At 45.6% G+C, this 22,801-nt stretch overlaps 4 protein-coding genes across 4 annotated transcripts; 2 read left to right on the top strand and 2 right to left on the bottom strand.

The window, feature by feature from the left end:
* Nucleotides 1-6: 6 nt before the first annotated feature.
* LOC108091094 (transmembrane protein 68) lies at nt 7-5,770 on the bottom strand. Its single transcript, XM_017190110.2, has 4 exons — nt 5,212-5,770; nt 4,996-5,134; nt 1,342-2,008; nt 7-863 (listed from the first exon to the last, which is right to left on the bottom strand). The coding sequence occupies exons 1-4, from the start codon at nt 5,255-5,257 to the stop codon at nt 744-746; spliced, it is 972 nt and encodes a 323-aa protein (XP_017045599.1). The 5' UTR covers nt 5,258-5,770; the 3' UTR covers nt 7-743.
* A 256-nt stretch (nt 5,771-6,026) lies between these two features.
* Nucleotides 6,027-12,111, top strand: LOC108091077 (kinesin-associated protein 3). Its single transcript, XM_017190080.2, has 9 exons — nt 6,027-6,381; nt 6,792-6,909; nt 8,148-8,313; nt 8,379-8,693; nt 8,754-8,890; nt 9,220-9,408; nt 9,465-10,940; nt 11,029-11,288; nt 11,357-12,111. Exons 1-9 carry the CDS (start codon nt 6,101-6,103, stop codon nt 11,499-11,501), a joined length of 3,087 nt encoding a protein of 1,028 aa, XP_017045569.1. The 5' UTR covers nt 6,027-6,100; the 3' UTR covers nt 11,502-12,111.
* Nucleotides 12,112-12,274: 163 nt separating this feature from the next.
* Nucleotides 12,275-21,237, bottom strand: LOC108091076 (receptor-mediated endocytosis protein 6 homolog). The gene is made up of 7 exons (XM_017190078.1): nt 21,114-21,237; nt 18,179-18,342; nt 17,977-18,123; nt 14,090-17,916; nt 13,174-14,022; nt 13,015-13,111; nt 12,275-12,948 (listed from the first exon to the last, which is right to left on the bottom strand). Exons 2-7 carry the CDS (start codon nt 18,323-18,325, stop codon nt 12,808-12,810), a joined length of 5,208 nt encoding a protein of 1,735 aa, XP_017045567.1. The 5' UTR covers nt 18,326-18,342; nt 21,114-21,237; the 3' UTR covers nt 12,275-12,807.
* A 74-nt stretch (nt 21,238-21,311) lies between these two features.
* On the top strand, nt 21,312-22,627 carry LOC108091078 (protein BUD31 homolog). The gene is made up of 2 exons (XM_017190081.2): nt 21,312-21,520; nt 21,589-22,627. Exons 1-2 carry the CDS (start codon nt 21,427-21,429, stop codon nt 21,927-21,929), a joined length of 435 nt encoding a protein of 144 aa, XP_017045570.1. The 5' UTR covers nt 21,312-21,426; the 3' UTR covers nt 21,930-22,627.
* The last annotated feature ends 174 nt before the right edge of the window (nt 22,628-22,801 follow it).

Genomic DNA, 22,801 nt, shown 5'->3' with positions numbered 1-22,801 from the left:
CAAAGATTTCAGTTTTCAGCGTTTATTTACTTTTTTGTTTAAAGAATTCCTGCCATTTGGAATACTCAGATATTACTACGGCTATATTATACACGATTTTCTTAACTATATAGTACACACAATCGCACACACTTTTACAGACATGCACACACTCACAGGCAGATATATTTCGTCTCCTCCTCCATTGTTAGGTGTTTTTCTTCTTTTTAATAAAAAAGGTACAAAAATGATATATGCACGATATACTTAATGCAAAACTAATTAGATAATTGTTTCACGTGTTGCAAATTACACTAAAAAGAAAACGAAATCGGTTAAGGTTCTTTTTGTTGCAAAACCATGCACTCAAGTAAAAAAGTTAAGGTAAAGGTTCTCTTTGTTCGCGGTTTGACTCAAGTGTGGGCTGGGTAGTCTTATTTGGGGCTAATTAAAAAGTTTATACGCCTTACGACGACGAGTGCATTACTTAAGTGATCCACGCGTCCGGATTTCATTGAACTTGAGATGTGACTAACGACTAACGAACGAACAAAAGGAACTGGGGCTGGGAGACATTTACAGCTTACAGCGATTGTTTAAGTTACGTGTAAGTATGATCCTACGGAGATATATATGGCGCCGCCTATACATCGTGAAGTACATGGAACAAAGTCTTTATATGGCCAGAACCAAAGTCAATCTGTTAATCTCTCTATACTCTATACGGAAATGGGATTGACGCGCGAGGACCTCCTCCACCGGGATCACTCGTCCTTCTTCTTGAGGCGTCTCCTGAACGACGGCAGGCGATCCAGCAGGGCCAGCAGAATGCTCCCCGGCAGGCGCTGGTGCTGATTGATCAGATCCTCGATCGCGGTGGCCACCTAAGTTGGGGAGAAGCCAAAACATTTCGTTGAAATAGGTTATAGATTCATTTAAATAAATGTGAGATAAAAATATTCTTGATGCTACTAACTAACATTATGTTTTATAGTCGAGTTTCAATAAATCAAGAATCGTTTTGTTATCAAAGTATAGAGAAATATGTTCGGATACACCTTTCTAATAGATTTATTGAATCAAAACTGCAAGTAAGGAAAGGTAGGGTAAACCTTGCATTTTCAATTAGAAATAATCTGTGAATCGTTAAATTTAAATGTTTAGTATATGAAAGGAGTTACGTATCATGTATACAGAAAATGACGAACGATCGTTTATCTTATCAACTGAAAGGTGAACTTCACCCATTGAGATAAGGGTAAGATAAAATAGTAACGAGATGCTTGACTTCAGCTAGCTTTGCCTAGATTCCTCCTTTAGAATGCCTTCAAATAATCGTAAAGGGGAGCCCCTTTTAGTTACCTTAACTTGGAGGTCCTGCGGCGTGAGGCTCTCGTCGTACGGAATGGGCTTGCCCAGGTACGTGCGGAACTTGACGGGGAATCCGCCGTAGATGGGGTACACCGGGATGCGCACCTTGTTGTAGAGCCGCATGAAGAAGGTGCGGAAGATGCCCACCTGGCGGAAGCCCTCGCGCAGGTTCTGCGTGAAGCAGGGAATGATCGGGGCCTTCGCCTCGATGGCCACCTTGGCGAAGCCGACGCGGTTCCGCCAGAGGAGCTCGTAGTAGTGGTCTCCGAACTGCGCCTCATAGACGCCGCCCGGCGAAATGGCCAGCAGGTTGCCATCGCGCAGGATGCTCACGCACGACTGCACGGTGCCGGGACTGACGTGGAATGCCTCCGAAATGGTGCCCCAGCCGGGCAGCTTGAACAGGAACCGGTCGCCGATCGTGTAGATCAGGCGCTCGCGCTGCAGCAGCATCCGCGAGTTCAGGTAGTACATGTCGATGGGAATGGCTCCGTGGTAGTAGACGATCAGCGCCGGGCCCTCCTGCGGCACGTTCTCCAGCCCGATCACCTCGTAGCCGTGGTAGATCCGGGCGTGCGCGTCCCAAATCGCCGCCACAATCTTCCGGCCGACCCGCCAGAAGTTGCGATCGCCCTGCACCGCTCGCATGATCACCTGCCTGCAAGAAATAGCAAAACATACTTTTATTTGGCATTCGTAATGGAGTTAAATGTTTATATAAATATGGATATAATATATAATATGTTGTATATGTACATATATTTATTTTCGCATGATCACCTGCCTGCAAGAAATAGCAATACATACTATTATTTGGCATTCTTAAAGGAGTTTACTTTTATATAACATTTAATATATCATATTAATATTGTATACATATATTTATTTTCGCATGATCACCTGTCTGCAAGAAATATTATTTGGCATTCTTAAAGGAGTTAAATGTTCATATAAACATGAATAAAATATAGAATATATTGTATATATTTATAGTTAGGTATATTTAAGAGTCCTACATAAACTTTAATTTTCTTTCCTTAATTGGGAACTGATTTAATACAAATACATTACCGGAACTTAATACAACAAAATCACTTTTAGACTTTTGTAAATAATATATAGTATTATAAATATTCTCAGAATGTATATGTACAGCAGCTTAAACGTTCTTTAATTAATTTTAATAGCAGTCTCAAAGAGATGCAAAGGGTCGTAAAAGGTTCCATAAAAAAACTTTAAGTTCAAGTGGAAAATAAAAATAAATATGCTTACATATTTGCATATAAGTAATGCCAGAAAAAGTTTAATGTTCATTCTTAAAGTTATCTTTTCAATTAGTTAAGGTGTTTGTTGACACTTTTACCAAACATTTTGGAAATTAAGGAAAGTTTATGCCCATTCACGTTTGCTTGGCTCATCAATTAATTGGCAACAATAAAAAGAAATCTGGCAGGCGGCCACTGATAATTATGTTTAAATTTAGTTGGCTGTCCGCAGGTGTTATCAGCATAAAATGGTCGTGTCTCCGCAAGCATATCAAAGAACTTATAAATCAATATGCACACAAACAAAGTACGCATCACCTTGGCAAAACTGCGTTTAGTTTGAACTGATAACAGGGTTCATCCAAAAGTCTTTTGCCCCTTGGCGACCAAGTCCAAGTCGTGCAGGAATACATAATTCCCCACATCATCCCCTAGTTTCAATTGAATCTACATTCTTTGCCACAACAAAATTGCATTAAATCAATTAAATAATTTGTATAATTCAATATGGAGCAAGAACATCGTTTCGGAGAACCTGATTCCTGACCTTGATTTAAATTTACCATTAAATAAAACTTTTAATATTCATCTACTTATTATCTAGACCTTAATTTCGTTTTAATATCAACAAACAAGCACCGGATTTAGGTACCCATTACTTTCCACTCAGATCTTTGATTGCCGGTGTCGCCATGCGATTTTGTAGCCCTACAAAATTATAAGATAATTGCCAGTCGGCGAACACGACAGTGCTACATTTTGAATTCATAAAAAGAACATCGTTTATGCATCGTCAAGCTTTTATTTTTAAGTTCTTCCACTGCAAATGTAAAAATACAATCGCGGAGGGATCAGGTTGCGGTGTACAGTTAATTGCATTCGAAGCCCCCACCGACGGTTCATTTATGGACTTATAATTTCTGTGATTACGACCGATAGCTCCGCGGACGGAGGGCTTTTGGGGGCGGGGCTTCAGTGACCATGAACTGATAGACATTAGTAGAGTAGAGCAGAGTAGAGCAGAGCGTGTGACGCTATCGGAACAACAATATAATGACAGCCGCAATATCGGGCAGCAGGAATGTCTCATGGCGCGTTTGGCTTTGTGATTTTTTCAGTTCATTTCCACTGCTTATCGAACTGTTTCTATTTTGCTTAGAACTCTGTTAAGGCTGTCTGTACTGAGAAAAACGCTTTATATAAAAAAAGTTTGGTTTTTTTTGTAAGGCCCCGCAATAAAACGCAATCACATTGCGAATTAACGTTTGACAATAAAATTGTGCAAACATGTTATAAATTGATTAGCTGTCTAAACAGAAGCCTAATCATTGTAACAATTTTTAATTACATACTTTAGATGAGCAATGTTTTATAAACGAATTGATTCTGAACATTTTTAGTAGGGGTTCGGTGAGCGCAACAGGTATTAAATAAAATCGAATGCAACGAGTTTTCTCTGTTTGCATCTGTAAACTGCAGATATCGTTAGCCATTATAGTTATACCCATTAGGGCTAGTGACGCTAAAGCTAAAAAGCTTTTCAGTTAATTAGCATGCTAACCGGTTAGGCATTAGAGAGTTAGAAATAGAAAATAAATAAAAACACGGCAACACAAGCACACCTGTATATGTATTTGGAGTAAAAGTTGGCACTGCCGATAACCTTTTAGAAAGATTTTTGGTATTGGTGCAATGGTCAAAAGCGTAATGTTCTTCAAGGGTTTGTGCAATAAATGGCTGCCAAGTGCTTTATTTTCCCTCAGCTCTTTTAATACTTTTAAAATTAAAGAACCATTAAGTTCATAAACGATGGCTTGTAATGTTTTGTATTCGAAATTATAAGCCTTATTTAAATTTGTTCAGATGAGCAAAAATGTTGTAAAATTGAAATGCTACGCAAATAAATTTTGATGATATTACAAATTACCATTTCAAGGCTTTTTGTAATTGCTGGATAAGAACTGGATTTTGTTGCTTCATAATAAACTTAATACATCTAAACAATAATTTACATTTTTGTAATAACACCATATCTCATTCTATTACGTTGTTTAAACCGAGTGAGCACTGTATTTCTTGGTTTTGTTTTTATCTAGCTTTTACTTGTTAGACGGCTACACTCCCCAATTCCCCTTCCCACTATCTCTTTTTTTTTTTTTTTTTTGTACGCTTTTTGTTACAACTGAAGAGCGGACAGAAGAAGCCGGCTGAAGAAGGAAGCGAAAGAGTGGGAGGGGGACCCAAAAAGTACGCGATCAGCATGAGAGAGTTCATTAACAGTTGAAAGAGAGCGCAGAAATTACACTGCAGTCGTAATTACCCCCTTTTTATTTTGTCCAATCCACAATTTCCTTTTTACTCCGCGTTCTTATTCGCTTACCTGTGCAACTTGTAGATGAAGAGCACCAGGAACGAAATGTATATGAGGGCGACGAAGACCAAAGGCAGCAGAAAGGTGACAATTAGCGGGGTCAAGAAACGATAAAGCCATAGCGAATAGTCCAGATCGATGTAGGAGGCTAAAATTACGAGAATATCCCCAAGATGAATATCAATATTTGTCCGATTACTTAGATCCAATTGTGTTATTACTCACACAGCAGACTTTGCAGCGTCTTGTAGAGGTTCTCCAGGAATTCCATTTCAAGTGCGGTGTTTCATTTGTTATTCTTGCTCAAAAAAGAAAACCAACTGAAGCCACACCACAACAAAAATAAAACAAACAAAAAAAAAAAACAAATCGGTTTGGCCTTATTTTTTACTTTCTTTGCCTCTCTTTGCGCTTCTTGAATTCTTTTGATTCTTCCTGCTCTCTTCTAAGCGGTCATCGTGCACCGTGTGTTAAATTTAAATCATTTATTTGCGCCGCCTTACGTTTTATTTGCATGTTTCATTGTTATTGTTATTCGATGCTATTTGTTGTGGTTTTCTATCAGAACGTAAACAACCGCTCCGCTTACTCGCAAAAAAGACAGCCGCCTCCGTTCGCAGTCAGAAACATTGTGGGCGCGCCGCGCTTTTCGGTTAATAATACTATGAGTAGCGTTTCTTTTATTGTTGTTTCTCCATTTCGCCTTTCTGTTGCTTTTTTTCGTCGGCCCCACTTTCGTGGCACCTGGCAACGTCGGCTCAGCTGTTCGGGGCGCGAGCGTTGCCGGATTTCATCTCTTATCAGAAAGAAAGCACCAATGATGATGTATTGGCTATTTTATAGCCGCTTAAGATGGGGAGGTGAATTAGCTGCATAAGGATGGTGTATTCGCTAACATAGGAGGATACATTCGTTAAGTTGGGATGGTGTCTTAGCTAAGCTATCGATGTTTTGTTTTAAAGGTGACAACGCCACAATAGTTTCCGTTAAACATCGATGACTGCGAAGTATTTAAAAACATCGATGTTTCCATATTTCAGTGTAAGCAAACTCCGTCTCACCACCACCTGGTAACACTGAATCGAGCGGAAATCGGGAGTCGCAGCGCAATCGCATGCAATTTGTTTTGTTATTAATTTTGCAAATAATCTCGGGCTTGGTGCTGCTGCCAATTGTGATCCACTACGTCTATTACATAATAAATGCGATTGCCGGCGACTTGTGCGAGCAAAAGAGAGCGCAACGAGAGCAGCAGCTGCAAAAGAGTCCCAGTCCGCGTCACCCCCCGCCGCCGCCCACCGAGGAAAAGCTTGGGGCTTTCATAAACAATTTGACAAATTCTTTGCGTTCGCCAACAACAATGCAAACAAACGATGACGCCAAGTTTATTAAAAAGTGCGTATGTATGGTTTAGAGCGTGCGTGTGTGTGCGTATTTGTTTGTTTTTTGCGTGGGTGTACAAGTGGCAGAACAAAAGAAATAGCAAAAAAAAAAAAAAAAAAACACCGTCATACGTCAGAAAGAGAGCCGAAATCACCTTGCCTCTGCTCGTTATTGATTTTCCATTTTGCCTTTACGTTTCCCCGTTGTCATTAATAATAGTTTTTGTTTGTTGAGTTTGAATGGTCCTTTGATATTTTATTCATAAAGGCATAAATTAAAGAACCCAAATGTAGAATCACTTCGTTTGGAGTGGAGTGTAACCAATAGCAGTACTATTACCTCATTACGCATTGACCCGCATAATTTATGATTGATCCAACAAATTGTTCGTTCTTAATCCATACAAAAACCAAAACAACCAGGAGGTGGAAAGGCGGATCCATCGAACCGCATCCCACGGATAAGGCGCTGATTGTCAACTACCAATTGGAGGCCACCGTCTTCGGGGAGCCCAACAATCCGATGATCGAGGAGAAGAAGGTGAGAATATACAAGATGCTTGGGTGCACTGAAATAAAGTTGAAGAATTAAAAGCAAAACACAAAACCAATATTGGTTCAGGAAATATATATATGTACAACAAAGTTAGGTCAATTATTACAGAAAAATAAATTTAAGGAAATTTTAAAACTAAAATTATAGTCTGAGTGTTACAATTAACTAGAGTAACAAACTAGGAAAACAATTAAAATTAAATCATGACAAATTTTGAATGTCTGGAAATTTTTGCAGAGGACAAAAATAAGGTATTAAGTAAGCCAGTTCTATAAATATAAATATAAAGCCACACACCGTTACTTTTAGAATATTTCATTTTATTCTTACTTTTGATCCATAACTTATGAATTTAAACTTCTTGATCTTATAAGACAGGATTTTTTCTCTGTGCACCACCTGAAAGGGTTAGGGGGCGGGGGCAGTGGCTGACATTGAGCAGGCCAATCGATAACGCAACAACGGGGTCGATGACGGGTCGCGCTCAAGTATCGAGTAGTGAGTAACGATGCCCAAAAGCAGTTGGCGGGTCTTCAACCTCAATTCACGTTTTCAGGCCTTTTTTCGCTCTTTTTCGTTGGTTGTTCACTACCATAAATAAATAGTAAGTCTTTTTTGTTGCTTATTTGCCAGAAATCTTGGCGACCGTAAAATTTTTTACTTTAAATCTGATGCGGTCATATGAATGAATGTGTATATACATAAGTGCCCACTGAAATATTCCCAAACTATTTCCTGAGTTTTAAACTATCTCAGACGTTGATTTAAACATCTTTAAAAGCTTTAGAAAATTAATTATGTATACTCAAAAATTCTAAGCATTAATATTTGGAGGGCATCTTGTAGTGGTTTTAATGATTGAGTTAAGTAAAGCTTGACTTACATAAAAAAAAAAGGCATCTTGTTTGTAGTGGTTTTAATAATTGAGTTAAGTAAAGCTTGACTTACATTAAAAAAGGCGTCTAATTAATTTGTATTATTTTTATGAAAATTAATATTTAAAATATTATTTTCGATAGCAAATCTTAAATAATTGGGACCTTCAAAATATCCGGAAAAAGAAATATTTTAATAAGATAATAAGAACTAGTTATACGTTAATTTCTGTTTAAATAGGAGGTAAATAAGAGCGACGTATCAGAAATGTTGGATTACTTGTGGATTATTATTGGCCTTACTTATTAAGACGATCCTAATAGATTACATTTTTTCAATTCCTTAAGCACTGTCAAAAAATCATTCGACTGCGCTCGTTGAACGCAAAAACAGATCCGGCGGCATTAGCTCGCGAGGTGGTGGAAAAGTGCGACCTCATCCACAAGTCGCAGCTGAATGACGTTGAGCAGATCATCTTCTACCTGAAGAATCGCAAGGACAATGCCAGCAATGGTAATGAATCATTCAAAACCCCAATTGTTCTAAACAAGATAACTAATTAAGTAAACTTCAATTAGATATTCCGGACAACAACACTCACACCCGGCGATCGGCGGCGCTGCACACCTCGCACACCCGGTCCTCAGCCCGATCGCACAGCAGTGTGGCGGCGATGAGCAGCAGCACTGGGAGCGCAGCGGGATCCACAGGAGCCACCAACGGTGGGTCGAATGCCCTGAGTGCCGCCACGCCCACGGCGGATGTGTCCATCAACAACATCGATGAGTACGTGGAACTGTTGTACGAGGAGCTGGGCGAACGCATCCGGGGCTCGGCCATGATTCTCCAGATGGCGCGCAACCCGGATAATCTTGAGGAGCTGGAAAAGAATGGTGGGAAGGAGGAAGAAGCTAAAGTGAAACTTTGCTCATGAATATATTTGACTATTTTAGAAGCCTGCCTCAGCGCCTTGTCGCGTGTTCTCCGCGAGGATTGGCGCAAATCCTTGGATCTCTCCACCAACATAATCTACATCTTCTTCTGCTTCTCCACCTACACCAAGTTCCATCCACTTATAGTGCAATACAAGGTGGGTCTACCCTTGTGGTTAAATCTAAAAAACATATATAAATCATGTTAAAGAAAAATTGAGAAGGTGAATTTAGGTAAACAAAGCTAATGACGAACTATCGCAATGGCACTGAGTCATTTTAAATTGCAACTGGTATTTTGAAAAGGAAGGAAAAGATTGATTTTACCTCTACCCAAAGCACTTGACTTTGTTTTCAACTCTGATTAAAGCTTGCAAAGGTTTAAAAGCATTAAACTTTTAGTTTCCTGCCCACAAATAAGTCTTGCATTAATGTCTTCGAAGTGTGTTAAGCTATTTAATCCTAATTACTATTCAACATGCATTAGATTGGATCACTGTGCATGGACGTGATCGACTACGAGCTGCGTCGCTACGAAACGATGCGGAACGAGCTGGATGTGCGCAAGCAGCCCAACGGATCCTCCACTCCGCACTCGGCGAAGGCCAGCAAGGAGAAGCTGAACCGCAGCACCGACGACTTCCTAGACATCATGAACGAGGAGAAGCCCAAGGAGGTACGTTGTCGATTTATGCTTTGAAAGAGTCAAATAATTGATTGGGTCACTTGCAGATGGAACCTCCACGCCGTCGCATTCCGGAGCTGAAGCAGCGGCCCAAGTCGGGCAACTGGAGCAGCTTCCACGGCTCCATGTCGTCGTCGCTGATCAAGAGCCAGATCCTGAACAGCAGCTACCATGAGGCGCTCTGCGCCGGCGGCTCCCCTGCCGGCGATCCTCCGGCCGTGCCCGCTGAGTTCAAGGCCCAGAGCAACGAGTCGCTGGACAGGAACGATCCCAAGGTCAAGAAGGAGGAAATCGACCGGCTGAACAAGCAGCTGAAGATCTTCGCCAAGAAGCAGGAGCAGCTGCTGCGCGTGGCCTTCTACCTGCTGCTGAACATGGCCGAGAACGTGAAGCTGGAGGAGAAGATGCGCCGCAAGCACATTGTCAAGATGCTGGTCAAGGCGCTGGATCGCCAGAACATCGATCTCCTGATGCTCGTCAGCACGTTCCTCAAGAAGCTGTCCATCGTGGGCGACAACAAGGACGAGATGGGCGCGCTAAACATCGTGGCCAAGCTGCCGCGATTGTTCCAGAGCACGCACACGGATCTGGTGCAGGTCACCTTGAAGCTGGTCTTCAATCTCTCCTTCGACGGCGGCCTGCGTCGCAAGATGATCGCCGCCGGCTACCTGCCCATGCTGGTGATGTTCATCAACGATGAGAAGCACCACGGCATCGCCGTCAAAATCCTCTACCACATGAGCCTGGACGACAAGGTGAAGGGGATGTTCACGCAAACGGAGTGCGTGCAAATGGCCACCGACGCCATAATCCTCAACCTGAATGTCAAGGTCGATCTCGATCTCATTGCCCTGTGCATCAATCTCTCGCTGAACCGCCGCAACGCCCAGATCATGGTGGAGGGCCAACGGCTGCACAGCCTGATGGATCGGGCCTTCAAGTACCAGGACGCCCTGCTGATGAAGCTGCTGCGGAATCTCTCGCAGCACGAGTCCCTGCAGCTGCAGTTCATCGACTATGTGGGCGATCTGGCGCGCATCTTGACCATCTGCGACGACGAGGCGTTCATCGTGGAGTGCCTGGGCATCTTGGGCAACCTGGCCCTCACCGACTTGGACTACTCGCAGATCCTGCAGAACTTCCAGCTGATTCCCTGGATCCGGCAGCTCCTGGTGCCCTGCTCCCGCATGGACGACCTTGTGCTGGACACGATTGTTTACCTGGGCACCTGTGCCTGCGACGAGCTGTGCGCCCTGCTCTTCTGCCGCGCCAAGGTGGTCATTTCGCTGATCGAGCTGCTGAAGGCCAAGCAGGAGGACGACGAGATCGTGCTTCAGATCATCTTCGTGTTCCAGCAGATCCTGCGGCACGAGAGCACCAGGGAGTACATGATCAAGGAGACGGAGTCGCCCGCCTATCTGATCGATCTGATGCACGACAAGAACGAGGAGATCCGCAAGGTGTGCGACTACTGCTTGGACATAATCGCCATAAGTGACAGCGAGTGGGCCAAGCGCATCAAGGTAAGTGGGTCGCCATTTGCCATTTGCATTATGGCCATGCTGGGTGAACCTGTTTTGTAATTTACTCATGGATCCGTTCCCATGACAGCTGGAAAAGTTCCGCAACCACAACTCGCAGTGGCTCTGCATGGTGGAGTCGCAGCAGGACCAGGACAACGAGCAGGACTACGCCGATCAGGAGGACGAGTGCGACAACGACCTGGACACGTACCTGCGCTCCGAGTACTTGGACAACTGCGATCTCTACAACCACGACAACGCTGACAACGACAGCAACAGCAACAGCAACCACAGCAATAACAATCCGGCCAGCCCGGCCATGTCCACCTACAGCAGGCCACTTAGCACGTGAGTCCCAGTTGAAATCCCCTCTTGCATTGAACCCAAATCTAATCTAAATAATTGCTTTGCCGCAGCTATCGCCGCAGCCAGGACCTCGACGACCTGTATAACATGACCTCCAGTTCGAAGTCGCAGGGCTCCAGCGACAACAACTTCATGTTCAAGTCGAACAAGTCCCTGGATGCCGACGGCCTGCACGAGGAGCTGCTAATGGCCTAGTGCAGAAAAAGAAGAGAAGACAGGCGGGCGGTGAACCGAGCCGAACCGAACCGATCAAATTTTTATTAAGAAGCTTCTGCTGATGCCGATGAACCCGTGTACATGTTTAGTCACTACCTAATTACGACCTTCTGCTACGATTTATAGAACATATATATATATATATACGATACTTTCACGCTTGTTAGTCAAAGACGTTAAATGATTTTAGCGACGCGGCAACTTTGTACTCAAGACATTCAAGTCGAGCAACGGCGCACAGTTACAAATTTAACTTTAGTTCGGTTACTTTTTACTTACTTACTCATTACGGATTACGTATTAATTGTGTTTTTGTTATTTATTAATTTATTGAGGCCTTGTATTAGTACTATTTATCGCTTAGCTTCTCCTCGGTTGCTTGCAATGCAATTACTGTGCAATAATCTCTGACTCAAAGTATTACGTCGAACGTTTTTAGTTGTACTCGCTTTTAGTTTTAAAACCGATCCTTTATTTTTTTGGTTGTTTATTGCATACCTTACGAACGAAAGTCAAATTGTAATATTAAAGACGGGCAAAAAATGGACAAAATGAAACCCCGACAAAATATATACAAAGCTAATGTAAATGTTTACAAACTTTGTTTTCGTTTCTATCTGGTATTTCAAAAGGTAAGTTTAAATAATTTCTTGAATCCAAAGAAGTTTCTACTCGTTGCACTTTTACAGAATATAATAATTCTCCAAACTTGTTGAATGTACAGATGAACCTCCCTAAAAACTGCAGTGAAATAATCAGTGGAGCAATTCGAAATTGGTTTTTTATTTTGTGTTACACAATAAGGAATATTAAGTTGCAGTTCGTTTCCGAAACATACTTATGACAGTGGCTAGACCGATCCGATAAACATGCATTATCTATGTACGTGTATATATAAATAGAAGAATATGTTCTCTAGTTCACTATATATCATGGATATCCATAAGGCGAGGCCTCCTAGCGTTCAATGTTAACCTAAAACTAGATCCCCTCTTCAGCATTGGCATTCCCCTTCGCCGTCGATTCCTCCTTCTCCGGATCGCCGTGACTCCGTGAGTGCACACGGGTTGGGTTGGATTGGATTATGTCTCGTCTGCCGCAGTTCTTAACTTAGCCTAGGGTTCAACGAATTTTTACACAAACATCCGACAGAGATACACATATAAATATAGAAAATCTCGAATGGAGGAGTGGGATAGGTAGGTGTGCCTACAACACAACAAAGCGCTAAAGAACTCTACAAAGACGGCGGCCACCTAACCCCACCAACCCCGGACGAGTAACGCTAGTCCAGGTAGTCCATGGTCTTGATGAACTTCACCACGGAGCCGAAGAGCGTCCAGTAAAACTCGTCCTCGCCCTCGAGCTTCTTGCCCAGGAAGCAGCTGATGTACTCCACGGTGGACAGCAGATAGGGGGGGTTGGCCTGCAAAGTAGAGTACGAATACCCAATTAGTCGGAATTAGTGGAATACATTCCTTGGAACACTCACCATTATCACTACGTATATGAGAACGGGCAGCAGATCATCCGCCGCGGGCACGCGACCACTGGACATTCGCAGCAGGCTCATGATGCTCGAGATGCAGCTGGTAAGATTCAATGGTTAGTTAAGCAAACACTGCTATGGATATGTATGTCCTTCACCCACTTGATGATGCACTGCAGCTTCTCGCGCGGCGTCTTGTAGGCGGCCATGTAGCACAGCTGCTGTTGGGCAAACGTCCAGGGAGCCTCGCCCAAGTATTCCTGGGCGATGCGCAGCGCCGGATGCGCTGGATGCACGAACCGCTGCAGCTTGCCGATGTGCGCGGAGAGCACCTCGTCGCGCGACACGTCCGCGTCCTCGTTGGGGAACATCACCTGCTCGTACATCTGCTCCAGCAGCATGCGCTCGATGGCCACGCGCGCGGCGCTCACCTGCCACTCGTCCTGCAGGTCGGCGCTGGAGCGCAGCTCCTGCAGCAGCGACTCCACGAACTCCTCGGTGAGCTCCACGCGCTCGTCGCTGGCGCTCAGCTGGCCGAACTCGGCCTGGAACTGCTCCAGCTTCTCCTGCTGGCGCGCCCACGCCAAGTACATCCTGACCAGCGCCTGCAGCAAGCACCGCTGACTGCTGCGCGCCTCGCCGCGCAGCCGCGCCTCCAGGTGCTCCAGCTGCTCCGATCGGAGCAGCAGCTGCTGCCGGTGGCGCATCAGGTACTGCAGGTAGCTCTGCCGCCGCTCCAGGTCCCGCTGCAGCTCCGCCAGCAGCTGGCCGTGCTGCGGTCGCTCCAGCTGCGCCAGGCAGCGCAGCGCCTCCGCCACGTGCGAGATCTGCGGCAGGCGCTGCAGGCTGATGCACTGCGCCAGCTGGATCTGCAGGTAGATCTGCAGCGGCGTCGCCATCGTTGGGCTCGTGGTCGAGGTCTGCCGGAAGTCGCCGCTGTGCAAATCCGTTCGGGAGAGCACCGTCCGGAGCTTCTGCTTCACGCTGGCGAAGGCCACGCCAGGGATTTGCCTAAAAAGCAGAGCAAAATGAGTTAACCCCTTATTGGAGTGATTTGGCGAAGATCCTGTTCACTCACCCTCCATTCATATGCTTGTGGAGGTGGACAGCCGCTCCGTCGGAGCCCGTCAACACGCCTCCTCCTCCGCCTCCGCCGCCGTTGCCCGTGGAATCCGAGTTGGTGGCCTCGCTGGAGCTGCTCACCTTGCGACGGTACTTGGCCAGGATGTCCTCGCTCGTATCACAGTAGTGGGTGCCGAAGTTGTCGCATCCGGCGCTCGGATCAAAGCTAACGCTGCGATTGTCCGTCTGCGGGTTGGAGCTGACCACCATGGGCGAATTGGCGCTGCTCTGGTTCTTGGCACTCGTCCCTCGCCGGTTCTTGAAGATGCCCTGCTTCAGCTTGTTGAAAATTCCAGCGCCGTGGTGGTCACGCTCGCGTTCCCGCTCCCGATCTCGCTCCCGATCCCGATCCCGCTCGCGATCTCTTTCCCGATCGCGTTCCCGATCCCGATCCCGCTCCCGATCTCGCTCGCGATCCCTGTCCCTGTCGCGGTGGTAGGGCTGCTTCTCCTTGTCCGCACTGGCATCGAAGCTGATGCTCTTTGGTATGGCGCCGGTGGCCTTGGCGGGCGGCTTCAGGCCCGATCCTCCTGCGCCGCCGGAGGCCTCTGTTTCCGGCCTCAAGTTGCCGGATCCCCGTCGCTCCTCCAGCTGCAGCTGTTGGGTCTGCACGCACAGCAGCATCTCCTGCTTGTCGTCATCCGTTTTGGGCAGCATGGAGTTTAGCATGATCTCGTGGTTCTCGTAGTTGAGGCTCTGGTGGCGCCGCATGCTGCCCGCCAGGATGCCGTTCCGCCGCCCGTCTATGATGGCCGAGCGTTGCTCGATGGAAATGCGCCGGTGCTCCACATTCGGCGTTGAGCTACCAGCTCCAGCTCCTCCTCCGCCGACCTGTTCGTCCTGGCTAATCATGTCCAGCACCTGCTGAACCAAGCCGGGCGGCTGATCCAGCTCCTTGCTCCTCGCCAGCTCCTCCTTGTCCTCGCTGCAGTCGCTGAAGTCGATGAGGTCGCGGTGCTCCTTCTCGTGCTGCTGGTGCTTCTTCTTCTTCAGAGCAGATCGCTCCCGCTCCCGCTCGCGGTGGTGGTGATGATGGTCGCGATGGTGGTGCTCCCGGTGGTGGTGGTGGTGCTTGCCCATCGGCGCCGGCGGCTCCTCGAGGTTCAGGCTCTGGTTGCTGATGCTGCTCTCCGCCGAAGTTTGCCGGCGCATGCAGGAGGTGCCCATGAGCGGCGTGGTCTTCCGCCCACTGGAGTCCGCTCCGCTGCACTTGTACTGCTGCTGGAAGCTGCTCTCGCCGCCCAGCACATGGTAGCTGGTCCGCACCGAGCTCCTGGCCAGCGACGAGGCGCCCTGGTAGAGATTGGCGTCCTCGTACGAGTTCACCGCATCGAAGAAGGCCGAGTCCTCCTGGCTGCGTTCGCTGCCGTTGCCCCGATCCCGATCCGGATCCGGTTCCCCGTCGCCACTGCTGCCTGGGGTCTGCTCGTCCTCGTCGTCGTCGTCGTCGCCCAGAACCGCCGCCTGCGGTGCCGCCGTATCAGATTTGGCCGTGATGGAGACATTGTCGTCCGTGTCGATTTCGGCCAGCTTCTCCGAGTCGCTGGCCAGGACGTCGGTGCTCCAGTTGCTCTCCGACCGCTGGTCCGAGGCATCCAGCTGGGGACCGTGCACGCCCGGCACGCGACCAGCCCGAGCCAGTGCCTCCACCACGAAGTTATTGTCGCCTGGCAGGACCACGGCGGAGGGTATCAGCGGCGTGGAGAAGTTCCTGTCCCTGTCGCCGCGCTCGCTCACGGTGGCGTCCAGGGTGTTCTCCGAGTCCGAGGCCAGCACATCCGTGGACCAGGTGTCCGAAATGATGCTCACGTTCTCGTCCCCCTCGAACTTCTTCAGCTCGAACTTGCAGAACTTGTCCTCGATGTCCGACCTGGCCTTGGAGAGCAGCATCTTCTGCATCTGGGGATTGGCGGCCGCCCGGGCATGGACACCGTGGTGGTGGGCCAGGTCCCCGCCAGCGCCATCGCCGTCGGTCACCTGCGAGGAGGGTGTGTCCCGGCCACTGATATTGGGCGTTCCACGGCCCGAAACGTTTGCCGATACCATGTCGGACAGGTTGTCCTCGTTCTCGTGGACATCGCGCTCCTGCTGCTCCTCCAGGTCCAGCGAACTGGCCACCGAGTGCGCTGCCTCGCTAATGGCCTCCAGGTTGTCCGAGTTCCCGATCGAGGCATCGTCCTGCGGCCTCCGCATCGCCTCCAGACTGCTCACATCGTCGTTGTTCGAGGACGGCGCCAAGGGAGCCGTGGTGACCACCGCTGGCAGGAGATTGCTGCCGTCCTGACCGATGCAGTTCATCTTGAGCACCTCCTCCTCCGTCAGGGGCTTCAGCTTGTTCTTGGCTGCCGCGTTGTAGATGCTGAACACCAACACGGGCTCGGAGCAGGAGGACAGGTCCAGGGGATCGTTGACGATCGGTATGATCGGTATGACCGGTATGTTGGCTCCGCAGGAACTCAGGCTGGTGTTGCTGCCGCTGTGCGAGGAGCTTTGTTCGAGTTCACCGCCGCCGCCGCCGCTGCCGTTCGAGGTGTTCGCCTGGCCATTGGTGAGGAGGGGCTCCACTGGCGGCGGAGGATTGTGGTGGTTGCTGGCGCTGCCGCTGCTGAAGCTCATGCCCTTGGCCAGCTTCTTTTTGGTGGCTTTGCCCAGACTCATCAGACTCTTGTTGCTCTTTTTGCTCTTCTCGGGACTCTCTCGGGAAACATCTGGGACATCCGGTGGAACGTGCTGCTGCTGCTGCTGTTGCTGCTTGGGTATCCTGCTGAGAATCCGCTGCAATCGCTGACGCTCCTCGGCGGATATGTCGTACTCCTCGCGAGCGGTCAGCAGGCGAAAGAACTCCACCAGCTGCGCCAGTTCCCTTTGGTTGATCGCCAGCTGGGAGCGCTCGAAGTCGCTCTGTTGCGGCAGAATGGCCACCACGTCCTCGCCAGTCTGACCCAGCATCAGCAGCTCCATGAGCTGCACCAGCTCGCTGTCCTCGTCGTTCAGCGCCAGCCGCTGGAGCAGTCTCACGATCTGGTTGAGGTTGTGCCGCATGCGTTCGCTCACATTGACGTCGATGATTCCCAGCAGATCGGCACTCGCAATCGCTGGCGAAATAAAGTGTGTGAATACTAGATCGGTGAGCAGCTGCCGGATCTCCTGCTCCTCGTGCCGCAGCGACTGGCGGAGCTGCTGGCTCAGCGTCTGGAGCAGCCATCTCAGAGAGCTTGGAAAGAGGGCCCAGCTCTGCTGCAGACTCTTCACAAAGTGCTGGACATGTGAGTGCAGTTTGCCCAGCGTTTCCGCATGGAACCTGGAAACGTTCCGCTGGTACTCGTCATCGCCTTCGCGGCCAAAGCGTTTCTCCCTCTCCTTTGGCGTAAAGGTCTGCATCAGCTTGTGCGGATCGAGGTCCAGCCAGACCTCGTGCTCACTTAGCACGCCCATCAGGGGGGCGTGCAGGGCGGCGGTTAGGAATATTCTCGCCGAGAACAAGCTCTCCACCAGGCGCTGATACAGCCGAGCAAAGGAGCTGCTGTTGGTCCGCAACAAACGCCTGGGCTGTTCGCTGGTCAGCAATTGGATTTCAATTAGTTCCCGCAGCAACTTGAGCAGCAGCTCCACGTCCTTGGTGTTGATGGCATTGCCATAAAGACCCGCGGCAATGGTGTTGATAATTTGGCCAAGTTGGCTGGGCGAAAGCAGGGACAAGCGATCTGCGGTGGCCAGGGAAAGGGCCAACAAATAGGGTGTATTGTACAGGTAGTTGAACAGGTCCTCGTAGGCCAACGCGTGCTGCAAACGAGAATAGTTTTGCTATCAGTCCATTGTAGTAAGTATTATTGCAATCCTTACCTCGTAGGGCAGCAACTGCTTGGCGTCCACGAACTGGGCACTGTCGTAGGCACTCGCTCTGCGGCAGGAGAGCAAGGGATCGTGATCCGTACGCGCTAGAAGCAGCTCATTGAGGATCTGTCGCTGCTGGGCACACACAAAGGCCAACTGGGAAAGGTAGGAGTATTAGAAGCTATTGCAGTCACGAATCCCAAGAACCCACCTTGGTTATGGTCCCTGCATTGGTTTCCAACGCCCCTGTGAGGTGGGCAAAGGCCGCCTGTTCCTGCTGGATGAAGAGCTGCTCCTGGCGAAGGGTGCGGGCCAGGTCCATGATCTCCAGCAGATTGCCAGCAGCTGGGGGCTCCATGGTGCAGCCGTTGCTGGCTGAAGACCAAAAGAAGACAAATTTGATTTGGTTAAAATGGCACAAACAAAAGATTACAAATTCTACTTTGGATTCATGAACTAAAGCTTAAAGTTTAAATTTTAAATATTACCATACTACAAACAAAAAGTATTTGTTTGTTTTATTATGCATTCTATACACTGGTAATCCTGATTATCAAGTCGCAAAAAGCACGCTTGACAAATGCGTAGTATTTTTTCCTTTCACACATTTTATTCGACTTATTTCCTCATTTCAAGTATTTATCAATTTCCGGAAATATTTCTTAAATTTAAGCTTGTCCCGCAGTTGACTTTTTTATGTTAAATTGCTTATGCAAATTTTATTTTATTCTTCTATTTTATAAAAGTCTGAAGCCTTTATTGTGTTAAGTCATATTTCCTGACATTTCAATTGAGATTTAAGAATATATTTTATTCCGTTACTCTTAGAGTAAAATTCTAGAATAACATTTTTGTTGTAATTGTAATAAATACGCAGAGATATCGTTGTTTAAAAATTGACACGCCTACTTTTGTACGCATAAGCCTATCTAGCTTTTACTGTCTGTATGGACGCTGAGATTGAAAAGTTATTACGCCCATTGACATCTAATTAACGAGTATCTGATTGTCGATCCACTTGACTATAGCGTTCTGAGTTGTTTATTCTCAATTGCAAACGTTTTCCCATCCGCTTTTCACATTTTCCACTGTCTGTAGAACTGCGCAATGTAGGAATTTAAATAGCTTTGCATTATTAATGGGACTGTGTGACATTTGATATCAGTTTGTTACTGGCCTCAAATAGATCCCAAGCTGTCAACTAGTTCAATGGCTGGGCGCCAGTTAATTAATGAACATACATAAATATTTAACATTTAATGGATGGCAATGGGTAGTTTAAAGTGTATTTTAAAAGTGTCTGAAAAGAACTTATTTACATATAAGCAATTTTTTAAAAATAAGATTAGAAATAGGTGTGTATATTCTCACTATGGCTTTTAAAAAGTCCCAATTATACAAACATGCATAAAAGTCGAACCAAAACGAAGCAAAACACCACTGGGTGGAAAGCAAATCAGGTCACTAAAAAGTGGGTGATTGTGTGTACAATAATCGTGATCAAGTCATTTGAACTACGCTGAAATTGTCTCTGTACCCTGGCCCTATTTCCTAATTTTGTTTGTAACGTCTGTGACGTCTGAAATCGCATGGGAAACGCATCACGCGGTTAGCTCTAATTGGGATCTCCTATATACCGTGTGTAATGGCTACTTTAAAATAATTTAAAGCTTCTCATTTAACGGAATTCAAATGTTTTTAACCCAATTTTGTTACAAATAAACCACGCGATTGTAATTGATTTCTACCATGTATTTAAGAATTTTTTTTAAATTTTTATAAGGGCACTTTTTTTTACATATGTATGTACATATATAATCGATCTCGACTGTTTGAAAAAACAAAGAAGAGAGAGAGAAGTGTTTTGCTAATGCTTCCTTTAAATTCGCATTTAGATGTAGGAATGACTTAAAAGCAGCGTGAACAATGGTTTTGTTTGTAACCATGGTTTCGATTTCAGTGCCTCGGTTTTTGGTTTTATTTTGTTTTGTTTTTAGGCCTTGGTCAAGGGCAGACGTCAATTACGAAAGCCAATGCCCTGTCACTCAGCTTTCCATCTCGCTTGCTCACTAAAGGGAGGGACGAGACAGGGAGGAGACAGCAACAAATATTTGCGCCTCAATTAACGGCTATTTGTAATGCAGGTACAGTGGTGAGCAAACTTAAAACTATTTCACCAGAAACCCAATGCTATTTTTTATTATAACGGAAACTGTTAGACAAATACATATGAAATATTATATGAACGCCTTGCCTTGCCTTCGAAACTAAACATACAAAATTGTCATAATGTTTAAAATTGTTTGTGAATGAAGCCACCTGATATGTCCTTTAATGAATATTTAATTCCGATTGGGATTGCCGAATAAGTTGCGCATTCAAATAAGTTTAAAATTCACTGAGAAAATAAGACAGCTGTCCGTTTAGCACTATTATTTTAGCCACAGCTGTTGCATTATGAGCAGTTTAATTTACTTTAAATTTTATCTTATCGATAAGTGTGTGAAAGTCTTTGGGCTTCTCTTAAGATAAACAATGGGTCATACGTGGGAATATTGTTTATTGGCGGTGACTGTTATTGCACATATGTAAGTATGAATAGGGAACAAAAAAGAAACGGTGTGGAATGTGCAAAACGAGAAAAGCAAAACTGATTTGTTGCGATCATTACACACACACTGGGAATTGGGGGTGGATTTGCATTTGCAGTTGTGTGGGAGCTTTAATAGTTTGGTTTATTTGGTTATTTGTTGTGCCAAGCACTCAAAATAATACAGCGAATTACTGTAGAATTTCACAAAAACACTAAAAAAAAATCAAGTAACAAAAATGAAAAGTAAAACCAAAACGTAGGTCCGTTATGTGGGCGCTGATTGCACGAGTGTGTGTGTGCAAGCGAGAGGGGACTAGCAATAGACGAAGGCCAAAATGTTATTGTTGTTTCTGTTCCTTCATCTCTTCCCTTCGCCTTTCACTTCTCCTTCTCTTTCGCCGCCCCCTTTTCGTTATTGTTTTTTTATGAATGAAAGCTTGGTTTAAAAACAATTTTTTAAGTGTTACACACTTATGCACCCACACAGCAACAACACAATTGCGCACTCACTATAATTAAATTGGTTCTCGTTTTTTCACTAATTTTTACTTACTCCTGCTTCTGTGCTAAAACCGAATTTAAATTATAGTGCATAAACAAACGGAACGGGAAAATAAATAAATTATCACACGGGCAAAACACACACACGCGTCTCCAGGAAAACAACAAAAACAATTAAGTGCTATCGACTTGTGCTCCATTTATCGATAATTCGTGCTCGATAGGCGTGCTTGGCGTTTTTCAACACTTTCATGTGTCGTCGCTAGGGGACAGCTGTTCGTTTCACTTCACAATTAATTTTCAAGATTTTAATGAGATTTGTGCGTTGAAAGCTACATTTATACGTCCTAAATTGATTATTTAAAATGCCCAAGGTGCGGCGCAGTCGAAAACCCCCACCAGATGGTTGGGAACTGATCGAACCCACTCTAGAGGAACTGGAGCAAAAAATGCGCGAAGGTAAAAGAAGCGTGGCTTTTTCGGAAAATAATGTAAAACTAGCAAATTATCATATTTTTTTTAAACAGCCGAAACGGAACCGCATGAGGGAAAACGCATAACGGAATCGTTGTGGCCCATTTTCAAGATCCATCACCAGAAGACTCGTTACATATACGATCTGTTCTACCGCCGAAAGGCCATTAGCCGGGAACTGTACGACTATTGTCTCAAGGAGAAGATCGCCGATGGCAATTTGATCGCCAAGTGGAAGAAGTCCGGGTACGAGAACCTCTGCTGCCTTCGCTGCATCCAGACGAGAGACACCAATTTCGGGACGAACTGTATCTGCCGGGTGCCAAAATCCAAACTGGAGGAGGGTCGTATTGTCGAGTGCGTTCACTGCGGATGTCGCGGTTGTTCCGGATAGGTCTCTAAAATGATTCAATATATTTCCTTTACATGTCACATTTCATCCTCACACAACGTAGTTCAGTAGGTTCCAATATAGATTCCCCCTGGTTTTACCTTAGTATGTAAATACATTTTATAACAAACCGCGACCACATTTTAAATTTAGCAAAACATTGTAAAGCCGCTGGAATAAATCGATTTTGTAACTGACAAGATGCCAAAATGAATAATGTCAGAAATATCCTCAAAATAGAGGCCTTGAAAAGTTCAGTAGGTAATGTTGAATATGCTTTATATTCAGGTATAGTTTTATGTAAGAGGATCATTTTTTTTGTAATCGTAGAAAAAATAAATATTATTTAAGACAAGCTACAGTGTTTTCATCCTTGGACAAAAATCTTCAAGGATTAGTAGAGAACATTGGTGTCTCAAACATGTTAATTCAAAACTTGAAACATCCTTAAATCCCCAGATTTATATTAATCGTGGTGGAAGTAGCTAATACATAAATTTATATTGCTGAATTTCTTTATTAGTTAGCCTCGAGCTCAAAAAAGATAAGTTTGAATGATAAACTGAAAATAAAGCTAAAATTTCGCATTTCACTGAATTACTAAAATTTGCAAAGTTTGTGTATCTAGAGGAAGAAATTGAGAAGAATTAATAAGTACAATAATAAAAGTGAATACCATTTTTTTTAACCAATTATACTTAGCATTAAGATCTTTTATTTTAAAAGTAGCGATCTAGTTTTGCAACTCCGTCTAAAGAGCACATATTTATAGACTATTTCTATAAATATAAATAGGAAAGGACCAGTTTGGTTCAGTGCTAAACTGTTTTTCTTTATTTTGGACATCATCATTGAGGGGCTTACTCTAGTGGCTC

This window comes from Drosophila ficusphila, unplaced genomic scaffold (genome assembly GCF_018152265.1).
Source record: "Drosophila ficusphila isolate 14025-0441.05 unplaced genomic scaffold, ASM1815226v1 contig_198, whole genome shotgun sequence".
NCBI classification, from domain to species: Eukaryota; Metazoa; Arthropoda; class Insecta; order Diptera; family Drosophilidae; genus Drosophila; species Drosophila ficusphila.
Note: the sequence above shows the minus strand (reverse complement) of the source record. Positions and strands in the feature narration are given on the sequence as shown.